This window comes from Akebia trifoliata, chromosome 12 (assembly GCF_017979445.1).
Source record: "Akebia trifoliata isolate Shusen 1 chromosome 12, ASM1797944v1, whole genome shotgun sequence".
NCBI classification, from domain to species: domain Eukaryota; kingdom Viridiplantae; phylum Streptophyta; class Magnoliopsida; order Ranunculales; family Lardizabalaceae; genus Akebia; species Akebia trifoliata.
In genome coordinates, this window is record NC_141386.1 from 2,924,617 (window position 1) to 2,941,656 (window position 17,040).

The 17,040-nt window shown below is 32.7% G+C and overlaps 1 protein-coding gene across 1 annotated transcript; it reads right to left on the minus strand.

The window, feature by feature from the left end:
• Positions 1–5,306: 5,306 nt before the first annotated feature.
• LOC147388611 (inorganic pyrophosphatase 2-like) lies at positions 5,307–7,122 on the minus strand. Its single transcript, XM_086417852.1, has 4 exons — positions 6,858–7,122; positions 6,422–6,543; positions 6,128–6,329; positions 5,307–5,807 (listed from the first exon to the last, which is right to left on the minus strand). The coding sequence occupies exons 1-4, from the start codon at positions 6,993–6,995 to the stop codon at positions 5,463–5,465; spliced, it is 807 nt and encodes a 268-aa protein (XP_086273978.1). The 5' UTR covers positions 6,996–7,122; the 3' UTR covers positions 5,307–5,462.
• Between the last annotated feature and the right edge of the window lie 9,918 nt (positions 7,123–17,040).

Genomic DNA, 17,040 nt, shown 5'->3' on the forward strand with positions numbered 1-17,040 from the left:
AGCTTGCTCCAAAACTTTTAACCCATATAAGACAAAAAAAAGAAAAAAAAAAATTAGGGCACCTTTACAACTGGCCCTATTATAATTAGAGAAGTCTGAGTAAAGTGGGCTTTGAAATTAGGGTGTCACTTTAGCCCACTGGCCCAGCCCAGCTCGACTCGCAACTATATTTTGTAGAAGACAATTTTCCCAAGCTCTTGAGGAGTGAAAGAATCATCCTCTAATACACAAGTACTTGGATCTACCCAAGTCCTTCCTCTTGGCCAATTTCAAAGCTTCTAAAATTGATTGGAGTTCGATAACAATGATGTTGTTTGCCTCCGAACAAGATCAGACCGCAAATTTGGAGTTTCCCGTAAAAATCTCCTATTTCTTTCCCTCCAAATATAGTAAATTGTAGCACAAAACATCTCATGCAATGTTTTGTTTGGAAACCTCGTACCCATTACAAATATTTGAATAAATACAGTTTTTTCATTAAAAATATTGAATTCTAGTCATTTAGTTGGGCCAAAATAAAGCCCGTGTCCGTTACGGCCTAGCTAGGGCTTGATGGGCTTAGACCCTATTTGGTATAGAGCTGGTCTAGGTAGAGTCCCCCTATTTAGGGATGGGTTAGGACTCAAGCAAGCCCAGCCTAAACCCGCCCGTCAGCAGCCCTATTTGAAATGTCCCAGTGGCACATGTGCTGCTTTGATCTTTCCAAAATAATGACATGCCCCTCTACCTTTATTTGAGATGCAATCTTATTTTTTTCAAATTGATTATTTTCCCCTTGACTTTCGTCTTCTTTTATTGTCTAGTGAAAAATAACCTCAATGCCCTCATTATCATCACCATAATCCCCACTATCATTATTACCATCATCATGACTTTCATCACTATCACCACTATATCATCACTATCAACATCATTTCATCATGGTTTTCATCATCTTCATATTTCAGATGTTGAAGAAGACTGGTTTGGAGAAGAAAACTCTAAATGTTCTAGGTCATTTAAACCATTTTTCATTAGTTGATGAGAGAAGACCGAGGTCAAGGGGTATTCATCAATTTGAAAACAAAGGGCAATCTCAAATATTCATGAACATGTGGAGATTAGATGTAATATTCAAAAACCCTTTAATCAATTTGTTAAATTACAAATAAGGCCCTTGTGATATATAGGCCTTTGCACATGCCACCTTAGACAACTATGTAACAAATGCATAAAAAGCAATGTACTAAAAATAAGAAAACTATTACACATGTTAATTTTAATTTTTATTGATTTTGACACTAATACTAAAATAGATTATCTTAGGGGTGCAACTTGATCCGGTTCAAACTGAGAACCAAACCAAACCGATCTTAATTTGGTTTGGTTCTATTGGCATTTTGATTTGATTCTGGTTTTTATTTAGTGGAACTGATCTATGTTGGTTTGATAATAATTTAACCTCAAACCGAACTAAGTTGTCCCCTAGATTTTCTTAAGATGGGGTTCAAGAAGCAATTTATTTATACCAAGAATTCTCTTACAAGCTAATCAGGCGCGAGCCCCTCCTCATTGGATTATTCTTTTTAATTGAAATAGATAAACATATATAATCTCACAAGACACTTGGTACTGAAAACAGTTAAATTTAGAAACCAAAATACCCTAAATGATAACTTATTATATACAAAGGGTTTGCTTATAATCCATCACTAAAACATGTTATACCTACCCTTTGACATCATCGCAAAAAATGTGCATTTTTTCTTTTTTCTGTTTGGCAAACAAGATTAGCTATTAGTAATTAGTAGGTTAAAAAGGCGGATTCTCAACCCAATGTCATGAAGTCATGACATTAACACTCACAAACTTTAACCTACCATTTTTTTTCTAGGAGTCTTGTAACGTGTGGCACATTAAAGTGCATTATATACACTTTGGGAATTAGATTTTGTATCAAAAATGCTTTAAAAAAAATTATTTATCACCAAAATACCCTAAGATTCCAATTTCCAAAGTGTATTTATCGCACTTTAAAGTGTGCCCTAAGGGCACAAGTTAACAAAACCCTTTTCTAGATTATTAAATAGATTTGTGGTTTGTGATTAGTTGGTGAAGATGGGATTTGAACTAAACCAACTCAGTAAGCTTGCAGATTCATGCAATTTGCTATTAATGTTTTGGTCGCATGAAAAGTTGTACCTCTTCATTTTATCTAGTTTGACACTAAGGGTCAGACATTTAAGTAGTTAAAGGTCACTCTTAGCAATCATTCACGAGTATTTCAAGCAAGCTTGCACACTTTGTTCGGATTGTTTTTTGGTTGAAGTGTATCTTTCACGTGTTCTTTTTCTTCTTTCGTGAGCTGGTTGTACTCTTCCTGGTTTAATTCATGGATTTTTCTATCTATTTTTCTCTGTATTTTCTCATCCACTTAAAAGAGTAAAATATAAGAGAGTTTTTAAATCCTAGAGAGAATGATATTGAGTACGGGTGTCTTTGGATACCAATTAAATCAGAGACCGAAATTCAGAGGACAATTTTGGATCCCTTTTCATTAGAACCAATCGGCGTCGGATCTCTTGTAATCTAACCGATTGATAATTAGAATTAATAAAAATTTATAGGAATTGTGCATAGAAACCATTTAAAGAGAAGTGTTGAGTTCACTTTTTCATTTTTTTTCAAGCTCAACATTAGATAGATCTTCCCAAAATACTAAAAATGCATATATTGTAGTAGAAAAATAGACGTTCGGATAAAACGTTATAACTAAATGTTCAAAATAATGAGTATGTTGTTATGAAAATATCTTGTATTCTGTTACGTTGTGTAGAGCTGCCCGATCAGCGGGCGGGATGAAAGGGGGCAGCACCCCTTCCTAGGGTACAGGGGCGAGCCCCTGTTCTAAATTTGTCAGAAATATAAAAGGGGAAATCATATAATATTTTCTTAAGGGGTTTTCTATTCTTGGGGATTCTATTTTGGGGAGTTTTATATGTTTTGGTAACTCTCGGTTGTATAAATAGATATCTCTAGGACTATCAATCTTAAGAGAGAAAATAGTGATTATTCTTGTTCTGTTCCGTAAACGTAGGCACACTGTCGGACCACATAAATCCTTGTGTTTTGTGCAATTATGTTATTTTTGTTATTGCGATTTTTTCACATATGTAATTCTCTATTTATTATTCATTTTCACAAATAAAATAAATAGATCGAAAGTTACATCTAAATGTTAGAAATTATAAGTATATCATATTTTATTCATCATTCACCGTCATAAATTGTCAGAATGAACTGTAACCCCCATTGAAAATCTTAGATATGTTAAAAGAGTTGAAAAAGGGGTGGTCCCTAAGGGGGGATTCAAAATCAAGATGTTTGCTTCCTCAGATATGGTCCTAGCCATCTCACCATCCCTTGGGCTTTTTAGGTATTTCTCCATCTTCAGTATTTAAATAGAAATACCTAAGAGTAACCCATTTTCATTATCATAAATATGTTATAAATAATGATGGGGAGATTAAGAAAAATATATTTTCATGAAAAATGTATTTTCATTGAAATTGGAAATGGATGACCAAAGTGGAAGAATACTTCTGCAAAACTATGTGGCATATATGCATACCAAGGCATAGTACCAAAATTCTTGGATTTTAACAACTTAGCAAGCTGGCACATTCATGCAATGTGCATTTAGTTCTCTCGAGTATATATTCACTCACAAGAAAGCTTTAAATTAAGAGTCAGTGATTTTCTAACTCCCCCTCCTGCAAACTCTCCCCACGTGACGGTGCAGAGAACCATAGATTTTTTTTCATCGAGATTAAAAATTGCAGATGACCTTCTTTAACTTTTTTTAAGGTTAGACGTTTCACTACCATAGAGGCTGGAAGTAGTTAAAGGTGTATGTCACATGTCCCCAACCTAATGTTTCTCAACTCGTAACTTAACAATCACTCATGTGGATTTCTTGCACCCATATACCTCTTTTAGGTTGTTTTTAGGTTTAGTGTATCCTTTATGTGCTCCTTTTTCTTCTTTAGGGAATTGGTTATTGCTTATTTCTCTTCTTCTTTTCTTATTTTTACAACAAACCACTCACGAAATATTCATATTTCAACCAACTTTCGTTAGATCAACACTTAAAACATGACAATATGTTTTCCCATAAATATTTATGTTTGGCAAACTTCTTGATCTATAATTCAAGAAAAGGTCCGTACCAATTGAATACAGTTTGAAGTGGCAGAGACAAATACTCACATATTAGTTCAAATCAATTCGATACTGATTGTTAAATACCAGCTTAAATTCAAAAGGAAAAACATTTTTAGAGTCATGATAATATGATGCCCGCTTTGACACATGCCCCCATCATAGAATCGTATATCAAGTGTCTTGGGATACACAAGAAAAAGATTTATGATTATGCATATTTTGAGGCAAATGGTCTATGGTTCTATGATAGGGGTGTGCGTCAGAGGGGGGAGCGTTAGAAAATCATTGCACATTTTTTTATTTATATATTCAATTAATAGATGCTACATACTCAAAATGTCATTTTATTTCAATGACAAATATTTAACTTCTTAAAATCATAATCTTTAAGAGTTGTGTTGGAGTGATCTTAAGATTGTACCTTATATCACACACCTTGACGTGATAGTGGATAGAACCATAAATGCTTTTTCACTCGTATCTCGACGGACAACATCTATGGTTCTTATCCATTTTCACATTGAGATGTGCAATTTGAGATACAATCTTGAGGTCACATCGGCATTATTCAATCTTTAAATACAAAATTAGTTGAAGAAGAAAAACAAGAAATCAATAAACATATAACATGTGGGATGTGCACATAACCATAGATGTGTTTCCTCATGATATAAGTAAAAACCATCTATAGTTATGTATGCATGTCCACGTCAGAATTGTGAGAATCACAGTAAATACTGTGTCACCCCAGCACGACTCATATAATAATTTTCCCACAAAAAACTGCTATAAATACCCTTACAAATTAAGTTTACCAACTTACCACATAAAATTGCAGTTTTACCTTTTTGATCGAGGCAATTGGTTAAGTGTTGCAACTCTTATTAACATGTAACATGTAACTCCAAAGTAAGAGGACTATAACAACATGTTTGATAAATATGGGTTTTTGTTCACAAGTGCACTAAGGGCGCAGGCAAGGTGCATTTAATACATCTTGAAATTTTATTTTATTTTTATCAAAAATAATATTTTTCTTATCAAAAATACCCTCAAATACTTATTTCCAAGATGTATATATGATTTAAATAAAGATGGGAAACACATATTTTGGAACTTCATTGATTCATGATGTAGACAACATTTTGCTTGAGCTTGAGGTAACAAAAAACGCTAAAACAAACAGATACAAAAGGAAGAAATGTTATTAAGAACGAAAAAAGATTTATTGGCTTTGCCAGTATTGAAATTTGTAGCTTCTAAAGTTGAACTCTTAGAGCTTGAGGAAAGGATTGATGGGTAGAGACGATGGATATCAATGCAGAATTTCTATTATCGTCATCTTCATGGATGATTGTGTTAATTAGGTGAAGTAGAATCCGTTTGAGATCGTCTCCATCACTCCATTCATGTATCTTTGCCTTGATAAGCAATGGGTTGTTGCAGATTAACTCCCAAACTGGATAATTCTTCCTCGGCATTACTCGATCTTCTTCTCCAAGCTTCAAACTCGGGCAGTAATCGCCCTTTCCGTCTCCAAGATAGATGAATCGTTTCTTTTCCTCCGCGAAAACAGAAGTTTTGATCTTTTCCATTACTAGACCCTATTGGAAAAAAAAAATCATAAAATGGGTTAAACAAACATAGACATAAAGAAAATAATTTAAATATGATCTATATGTAAATTTAATCTTTAAAAATGTAATCCATATGTCACTATCACTATCTTATTATGTTATTATTATTAATGGTATAATTCACATAATACCCTGATTTAGATTAAGTGGGCCCAAAGGGAAACAAATTAATAAAAATTTCAAATTTGATTGAGTGATTGAGATAGAATCAAAAGCAGATCCTAACAAGCCATGCTCATAATTAATGTCTTATCAGCTTAGCTAATTTAATTATACTATTAAATTACCTTGCACATGTTAGGAGGGCAAAGATGACAACCATGAGGAGAGGAGGTGAAATCATGGAAGGGGGAGATCCTGAGCTTCCCTTCTTCATCAATGAAGCTTGGATTTGTGTTGATTTCCGAAAAATAATCCATCAAACCATGATGTTTTAATATTGTCTCAATGAAGAAGAGATTTGCATCACTCACAATCCTCAAATCACACCTGAAATATTTAAATAAAGTCATTATTAGCACCATATTTTTTAGCAAAAAATTAAAATAAATTTGAAGATTAATTGTGATTAAGAAAAATACCCAAGAGCATAGGCTGATTTAATGGCTGAGAGTATCCGAGGATGTAATGGAGCACGTTTCAAGACCTCAGCTATATTTTCGATTCTCTTCCCTTGTGAGTGAAGCTCCTTCATCATCTTATCCTGAACAGATTCAAGAACAAGAATTCTTCCATTAATAATAATAAAAAAAATAAAAAAATAAAAAGCAAAAACATAACCAATGAGCAATAACCCATACCTCTCCTTGAAACAAATATAGAAGAATTTAAATTTTTCCTTAAAAATCCAATTGAAATCTCACATAAAATCAAAATCTAAACAGTGGGTTGTCTTAAAAAATTCAAGAACTCTTCAAAATTGCAAACTTCATAAAAATCCAACCAATGGGTTTTCTTCAAAAATTCTTCTATAAAAAAAATAAAAAAAAAACTTAGTAAATTAGAAATCAAACTAACCATTAGAGTGTTCCAGGGCATGGTAGGGAGGAGTTCATTGAACAACTCTGTCGCACCCAACTCATCCACCACCCAATTATCGCTGTCGCAATCGATAATCGTTTTGTCGAAATCAAATAAAACCACAACTCCAGCCATATTTGAATAATCAAAAGCAGTTTTAGGTATCAAGAAATCAGTTTCTGGAATCACTTCTCACCAATGCTATGAGGCTAAGAAGAGAGAGGGTACATTGTATTTATAGGGACTTCCGTGGCAGACTGACTAGAACCTTAAAGAACGTGAACCATAACCCCCCAACTTTAGCTTTTGTTATCTTATACAACAGATGCTAATTTTATATATAGCAACAGATTTAGGATCCGTAGGATTAGAGGAATAAAATTCTGGGTTATTATTCAATGGTATGAAGCCTAATAATCTATTATACTAAGTTAGTACTCATTTTATAAAAATAAATTTGTACAATTTAATAATGAGAATATTAGAATATTCCTGGGGAATAAAAGCAATAGCCACGTGTCTATAAAAAGAATATTCGATATGCCTTTTCATTCTTTAATAACTTTTCCTCAAAATTGGAAAGTAAGGCGTGTATGATCAACTCGGTTTCTTTTAGTTATTAATATATCTATTCAAAGTGGGACCCATCTACCAATCAAACAAGAATTGAGATCAAACAAAGAATTATAAACTGAGTAGTGGACGGTCAGGACCATCCGGATTTGTGGGATTATTCGATCGTAATTGAATTAATATTCGGTTCTGATTACATTATGGATAATATATTTAGCCAACCTTCTTTAGTTGGTAGTAGGGTAAGATTTTTGGGCGTAGGTTATTTTATAGGTAATATAAAGTATATCTTAATTGTAATTTAATTATATGTCACTAGGGGTGCAATTTGGTCTGATTCAAATCAAGAATCAAATCAAATCAATAGCTTTGAAGTGATTTGATTCAGTTTGGAACAAGTTGTGATTCGATTCCGAGTTATGAAAATGAAGAACCGATCAATTTGGTTTGATTCTCAAATAAAACTTGCATAGAATCGTATATATATATGTGTGGGTCAAGATCAAGGGTCATATGAAAAAACATATGTAAAAACAATGTAACATTAATAAATTTTTAAAATATGGGTTAGAAATTTCGGATTGAGCTGATTTTTTGTGAGGATGATCTCTATGATGGGAAGATCACCCGGAAAAAAAATCAGTCCAATCTGAAACTTCTAACCCCATTAAAAGTGATTTAGAATGTGGACCGTCGATTTTTTATCAATTTTTGTCAATAATTTGTAAATCACCTTTTATGGATTTAGAAATTTCAGATTGAGCTGATTTTTTATGAGGATGATCTTCTCATCATAGTGACCAACCTTGCAAAAAATCAGCTCAATCCAAAACCTCTAACCCATATTTTGAAAAACCATTATTTTTACATATGTTTTTATATATGTCCCTTGAACCGCCCCCTATATATATATGACTATGATAATTATTATAAATTTATAGGAGTTGGGACATAGATTAGTGATTTTTTACGAATAAACTAATGAATTTTTATGGTTAGATTTGTCATTTATTGTATGCAATTTTATGTTTATTTTTTTATTAAAAAATATTACTTACAATTTATAGAATATTAGCAATCCGTATAACTGAACTGAACCAAATTGATTTTAATTCAGTTTGGATTGGTATGATTCCAATGGAATTTGGTTTGGTTTTGGTTTTTATATAGTGAAACCGACCTATGTTGGTTTGGTTCCAATTTGACCTCAAACCGAACCAAGTTGCACCCCTATGCGTCAAGGATCCGATGACTCATGTGAAAAAAACATGATAAGGTTGATTTAACTTAGGCATGAACATATGGGCCTGAAACCCAAATCTAAACCAGCCAACACATGGGCCTGGACTTGAACATGATTTACACTTAATTCATGCTTGGATCGATATATTTTGGTATGGGTTCAAACTCAAACCAAAATCAGGTTGGAAACCTAAAGCAAACATGAATTTGAAACTTGGTTGTAATTTTTAATGACAATCATTGATCGGGATTCTGATTTTATTTTTTTTATTTTGCATGATAGTGAAAATACGTGCTTCGTACCATATCTAGTCCTAGAGGGGGGGTGAATAGGATAATTAAAATTTCTTTCGATTTATTCAATTTTAACTTAGGTTGATAATTTGACTATGTGTTCTAAGTCATTCACCTAGCCTCGATTTAGCACTTATGTCTCTAAGATGCATTTAATGAAAATACACTTGAAATTTAATCATGTCATTCAATGACACATTCATATATGATTTATCTATTCGACATTTTATGGCATCGCATGACATTCAAAACATTCAAGTTTAAATTGCGGAATTATAAACACATGGACAAAACATACGTCATCAATGGATCGGCAATGTGCTTACATTCATTCTCATGGCAAGTCTCTAGTTTGCTATGCAATTGAAATTCTCTTAGAATCTAAACATTCATGGCATGACATACTTAGCATAGTATACATTCATAGCACACATTCATCTAAGTGTAAACTAATATAAGCATTTTCACAAACACGAGACAAGCATTTTATAGTGGTTCAGCAACGTGCCTACATCCACTCCCAAGGTTCCTACTTAGGAAATTGGTGTTCACTATCAAAGGGGTTTATGGTTCACCTCAAACATTTTATATAGAATTTTTATATATATGCTAAATTCTAAAATCTTAAGATCGAGATAACGCATTCTCTCGAAATTGTGAGTTTTGTTCCTCGAAAACTCACAAACCTTTACTCTTGTTAAGAATCCTCGATTCTAACAAGAGCTTGGTTTTTTGAGGGTTGAACCAAGTAATCACATACATATATTTTTAAAATTAGAAACAAAATCAAAGAGTCACTGAAAGCACCCTCGATCCGCGGGGTGCACGGATCCACTTTTGACCTTTGAGGTTTGGGAGTCGCCACCTAGTTATTACGGTCTAGGAATCAAATTTTGACTCTAAAAGGCAAATATACTAATCTACGAAGAAAAACTGAATCCGGGGATCACATTACGGGGTTGGAAGGTGTTAGGCACCAACCCCGCCCGGCCAATGTCGGTCTCTACTTAACCCAAATAAGTTTATATTGCTAACAAAAACCTAGATAGAAAAAAGAAAGAAAAAAAAATAAAATAAAATAAAATAAAAGAGACTTTACCTTTGAACGCAACGGTTATATTCCCTCAGATTCAATAAAACTGCTCCTTGTACCGTTCTCCTTACTTCGTTCTGTCTCCGGATCTGATTTCTGATCTCCGAGACAAGGTATCTCCTTTTTTATCTAGATTCTTCAAATTTTTTATGGATTTTGGGGTGTTTTCGAATGACTTTTAGGTGTTTTTTAGGCTAAAATCGAAAGAGAGATGTTAGGTAAGGAGTTGGGACTCCAAAACTAGGGTTTATGGGAGGCTAGGGGGACTTTTAGACTTACTTCTCTTAGGATTTATGATTTGATACGAAAATAGGGTGTGAGGACCTCTATTTATAGATTTTTTTAAGGGTTGATTTAGATAGAGTTAGTGTTTGATTGTAATTCTTTTAGCTAGAGTTGTGTTTTAGTTAGACTTGTTTTAGGTAAAATTGTGTTTTAATTAGAATTATTTTAGGTAGAATTGTTTTTTAGTTAGAACTCTATTAGATAAAGTTATTATTTAATTAGAATTCTATTATGATTTTGACTTTTGGTCTTATTTGATTGACTTTTAATATTTTGACTTTAGTCTTAATTGATTGACTTTTAATATCTTTGACTTCAGTCTTGCTTAATTGACTTTAATTTTGACTTTAGTCTCACTAGATTGACTTTAAGATTTTGATTTTAGTCTTGCTTGGTTGACTTTGATTTTTTGGAGAACCCCTTTCTATTATATCTTTAATTCTTTGGACCCCTAAATGGAGGGATCTTTAAAGAAATATCTCACGAACCCTCAATAATTTTACTTGAAAGCCCGATTGATCGATTTTTTTAATTCAAAATTTTAAATTAATTTCATCAATGTTTCACTTTAATTATTTAATGTTTTATTTATTAATTTCGAAAATTTTAATTATGAAAATTGTGAAATTACCATTTTACCCCGGAGAGGACTTTTCACGTTTTAAGTCGGTTTTTAATGTTCTAGGATGTTTTAGAATCGATTTTTCGTAAGAAATTCAATGGAAGTATTAGTTTGTGTCATTTATAAATTTTTTTGTGTGAAATGGTCATGAACTTTATGAGGGGCATTTTCATAATTTTGTTGAATTCTGTTAAAATTGACGAAATGATTTATTTGGTTTTGATTTGTTGTTCTATGTGTTTGAAAGGGTTTTCCTAAATGTAATGTAGGCTCTAGGGATATTTTAAGGTTAGGTGTATTTTGAGAATTTGGTCATTTTTAGTGATTTTTATCGTGAAGTTTCTTTTTGGTCTGAAAAATGATGATTTCTATGTTTTTGGAGTCGTGTTTTCCTAGCGTAGCGTGGTTTCTACAGTTTTATCAGTTTGAAATACCTCATCCGGATTTCTAAAACATTTCTGGTAACAAAATAAAGCAATGGAAATAACATCCATCATTGGGAATCATTGCGATCGGGTTGACGATTTGATTAATCAGGCGGATGCAAAAATTGGGTGTCTACAGTCACTCAACTCTACATGATTTGTCAATGGAGATCTTGAGTTTTTCGAGTCCTTGAGCTCACTAGTACATCTCGACGGTTGGATCTTCCAATCAAGCTTTCGAGTTTGTCGGTTCCTTGTAATTACTCCTACCATCATCTCTTTTTTGCTCTTTGCTCCATGAATGTACCAAAGTGTGTGCAAGGTGAGGTTTGATGGATGGAGAGGGATCAAATGAGAAGTCTAGCAATGTTGAAGGGTTCACCTAAGTTAGACTCTCATGAGACTAGAGAAGACTCTCAAAAAGTGGAGAAAAGAGAGGCAATCTTCTCTAAGATTGATCCAAAGGAAGGGCAAAGGGTTAAAAAGATTTTCATTGAAGTTTGAGCCCTTCTATGGCTAGAGAGAGGGTTAAAAATATGTAGAAATGGATGATTTACTTCTCTCAAGCTTCAACCAACCCAAATGAATGAGATGAAGTTGTTATATATGAGAAGAGAGCAAATTCATGGCTCAACAGTCATAAATATGACCGTTTGAGCACTTGCTGTCGGTGGCACCGTCAGCCACAAGTGAGGCACATCAGTAAATTATCAAAATGCCCCTACAGAGTGTTTTGACCATAACTTTCAAACGGTAGCTCCGTTTTGTATGCCGTTCGGGGAGCTGATAGATATTACTATTTAGAATATCCCCAAACTTTCACGAAGGGGTGAGCCATGATAAAAATGGGTAAAATGATCAAAATACCCTTTTTGTCATTTCTGATCAAAACGAGCTTTCGGGAAGTCCGACGTCGAAACGGTTCAAAGGTGTGCTAGATTTTTCCTATATAATGACACCTATAAAGCACCAAGGACAGAAAATAGTTTTAGGGTGGTCAAATCTTTAATGTCCCCTCTATGTCCATATTCGATTCCCGAAAGGTCCGATGAGCGAATGGGTCGAGGAAAGAGTTTTCCTAATTACTACGGGTCAACCTATCAATCATCTAAGTGTTGAAGAATGGTATTAGGTAGTCTCATTACCTCTTAGGCTTTGCACCCACATAGGAGCTTTTTGTCGAGGAGTGTACGGTTGAGCAGCTTTAACGGAGTCTTCATATGTCTTCAATGGTAAATTGATCCGACACTCAACATGTGTCTCGGGATTAACAAAATATGGAACTTACAGATAGTAGGTGCCACTCATCAAGGGGGGATTCTACATTTTTTTTTTCATAATAATTGATGGCATGCACAAATCATTTGTATTGTAAGAGCACTAGAGTTACTCGTGCCTACGACACAGGCATCCTCTCTCTGGTTGAGGGGTAAAAGCGAAAAAAATAATATACCCAATAATCCACACAAGGCTCGATCCAATATTTCAAAGTGAACTGCTCGGTGAGGAATAAGCTATCTTCACTAAGCCTTTATATAAGCTCGCTTCATAAAGTAAACTACGTTCATTCTGTAGCAAACCATTTTACGAATAAGTTGGAGTAGGTGGTGGAAATTTTAACATGATCTACGAATACGACCATGAATACAACTTGAAAATGACACGAAATTAATGGGTAAGTCTAATTGGGTTTGTGATATTATTGAAAAATTTTAAAGTTAAAAGGGTAAAAGATGAAAGACAATAAAGTGGGTTAAAGAGGTAAAAGGAAAATAAAGTAGATCCCAAAAAACTATACCTTGATGAGAAGTTAAGAGCATAAAAGTGAAAAAAAAAAGGTTGGAAAGGTATTATTAAAGAATTTTGAGGTTAAAGAATAAAAGATGAAAAATAATAAAATAGGTTAAAAAAGGTATAAAAGAAAATATAATAAAATTAAAGGAGTGAAAATAAAATTGAAGGGGGTAAAGAAAAAAATAATAAAGTAATTAAAGTGGGTCTCACACAAAGGTTTGTGTCTCACAACTATACCAACTCAGTTGTGTTTTATTATATGTGAGTTAAAAAGGTAAAAGAGAAAATATAGTAAAATTATAGGGGGTGAAATGTAAAAGAAATAAAGTAGATCCCACAAAACTATAGCTTGATAGGAGAATTAAAGGCATAACAGTGAAAAAAAAATTGAAAGGTATTATTAAAGAATTTTTAGGTTAAAAAGGTAAAATATGAAAAATAATAAAATAGGTTACAATGGGTAAAAGAGAAAATATAATAAAATTAGAGGAGTGAAAATAAAGTTTAAAGGGTAAAGTGAAAAAAAATAATAAAGTATTTAAGGTGGATCTCACACAAAGGTTTGTGTCTCACAACTATATCAACTCAATTTTATTATATAGATTTTTATGATGATAACAAAAAAAAATTATATTTTTTTTGCACTCACGTGGTGAAAGGTATATAAAGAAACAAACTATGGTTCTACCCACTGGCACGTTACCCCAATGGCGAAGGAAATCATTTCAACATTTTTTTTTATAACTAAACTAACATCATTATAATAATAATAGGATTGTAATTCTACTGATTTTGACAAAAATAACCCTCATAATACTAAGTTTAAATGTCAAGATGAGGGCATTTGTGAGATTCCCAATTTTGGCATCAAACCGCTTCCAATCTTCCTTCTCTCATTATTATGGAAAAGATAATAAATAGTGGAGAAAAATATTTTTCATTATTATTTATACTTTAGCATTTTTTTTTTCCATTTCATTAGTCCCAATATAAATTGAATTGGTATTCAAATACTATTCAGGGATACCCAAAAAAATTTATTTGAATCCTTGTTAGAAACAGATTCAGAAATCAAAATACCCACTACAATAATATCCCATTCAATTTTGATTAGATATCGTAATCATATAATTTATAACAATTCTAATATATATAATATATATTAGATCCGAATCGGATATTATAAGATATCCACTTCAAATTTAAATTCAAATTCAAATATTGAATTTCAAAATCTAATTTGGATACCAGATTTATTTTGAGTCTGACTAGCCTTTATAAGTTAGTAAGGATTTCACCCTCGCTAACAATCCTTGGTCTCAAGTTGTGGTATCCAAATGCACGATCCAATGCTTCATGGTTGTAGAGGATAAAATTCTATGAAATTCGAAAAACAAAATCCCAAAAAATAATATTTTTCACCACTTTATTTTAATTTTAAGTTTGGAAGTTATGTGGAAGTTTGGTAGCCATCCATTTTCAAAATCTTGGATCAAGTTATATATATGGGTTTGACAGCCAACGTCAGGGAGCCAACATGGAACCAACACGTTTGTCCTATGTGGCTTAAAAGTTTTAGATTGAGCTGATTTTTGGTGAGGATGATCTCTATGGTGAGGAGATCATCCTCACTAAAAATAAACTGAATAGGAAAATTGTAAGTCCATCAAAAGTGGTTTAAAATTGTGAATCGTCGATTTTTTACCGAAAATTTGTAAACCACTTTTGATTGATTTAGAAATTTCAGATTTAGCTGATTTTTGGTGAGGATGATCTCCTCACCACAGAGATTATCGTCACAAAAAATCAGCTCAATCCAAAACTTTTAAGCCACATAGGACAAATGTGTTGGCTCTCTAACGTTGGCTGTCGAATGCCACCCTATATACATATTCAATTTTTTTATTTGAATTTTTCGAAGCACTTTAGAGGGATGTGGTGTTGGATTTCTGTGAAGGTAATCTATTTGATCAAAACGACTCGTAGTAAGGCTCAAATCTTTACTTATTGGGAAAAAGGGATCGACTAGTTGCACACCACCTATCACTAATTGCATTTCATCGCTTAAAAATTCCCCTTTGCACTCTATTTGGATTATTACACTCCAAAAATAATAGAAAAAATATTGCACTCCTTTTCTTCTTCTTCCCCAACCATGCCCACATAAATTGTTGTTGGTTCAATCATTTTTGTATAATTAATCTATTTGCAAACATCGCAAATCTCTTATAATAACCATGCATCCAAATTGATAAACCAAGGGAGTGTTGGTTTTGACAATTTTAAAGCCATTGTGAAACTTCATAAACTAATTGGAATTCTTGGAGACACTTTGGGCTAATCAATGATCATCGAATTCCATTAGATAAAATCTGAGTATAAGCTTTTTATCAATTTCTAAACAAAATATAAATAGAGATTGGAAAACCATTTAGCTTAAATTGGCGCTAATGAGAACATGAGCATTCACCAATTACAAGAAATGCCCCCAATACGCTTCCTGGCTTGGCAATTACATAAGTATAAATCTTTTTTCTTGTGTATCCTGAAGTAAATGATTTACGGTTCTATAATGGGAGCATGCAGGGGGGCGTCTAGAAAAAGACGTTAAATTATCACTAACTCGTATAATTTACTATTCCTATAAAATAGGTTAGGTGCCTACATGATACACTTTAATTGGTGTTTAAAATGCTGTATGGGATGTCAACTCATATTTTTATTCAAATTCAGATATGTTGTAACTGATTTGATTAGCCAATAATCAGAGGCGACCTTTCGACATTTTTTTTTTACAGCTGACCTGGTCAAAGCAATGGTCCACTTTAGTCCACACAAATCGATTTATAAATTATATCATTTTGGTTGAATGTGCCCGTGACATTCCTTCCTTGGAGTTGGCTAAGTAAATTTTGTTTTGAAATACAAATCAAAATTGGCCGTCAACCACATCTACTCTGACCACTTTGTCAACAGGTCACGTTTTAAATCTTATCGGATTTTTCTATTTGGGCGGCCACTCTAAACATATTTTTATAAGGACAAAAGTTATACCAAATTGATATGAGAAACCCTTTCTTTACTAAGATAATGACGAAAAAAAGGCTTTACTAAGCCTCATCTACCATCATAAAGTCCTCGAGATTTATTACAAATCTCAAGGAATTATTTTATGAATATCTAGGTCTTTATTTTTTATAGTGGATGAGACTTAGTAAGGTTAAATAGACTCAATTGATATCATGGATTCAACGATGATGGATGATAATGAATTTTTTATGTTCTAATAAAAAGTTTAGGAAAAAATGGTATAAATTTATTGGTTCTAAACTTAAATAAGCTTCAATTTTTATAAAATGAAACAAGTCACTCTAAAAATAAATTGATAAAAAAATTTGTGATAGAGATTAGTTAGGGATCACAAAGATAAATTTATGCATTATGATAATATACATGAAATGTAAATCCACTATATTAATATTATGGTGTATCTCATCACACATATGGAAGAATTAGATTTGCATCAATTAGGATTAATCAAAGATATAAGATTGGATATTTTGAATTTATACATATCCAATGGTCCATAATGTAATCATCACCCAAGCATTACAAATAAAGACCATTTTCTTCATGTTATCAGAGTTTAAGTTCAGATCAGTGCTATCGTCGAATCTAAATGTATCTTTCAATAATAATAATAATAATAATAATACCATTTTACTATATACCTCTAAAATCCCTTTTGTTCACACATTTGTTTCTAGGTATCTTTTTTTATTTTTTTTTCTTTTATATGATCTTACTTAGTGTGCTTCTGGAAGAGATCATTACAATCCTAATCTAAGATAC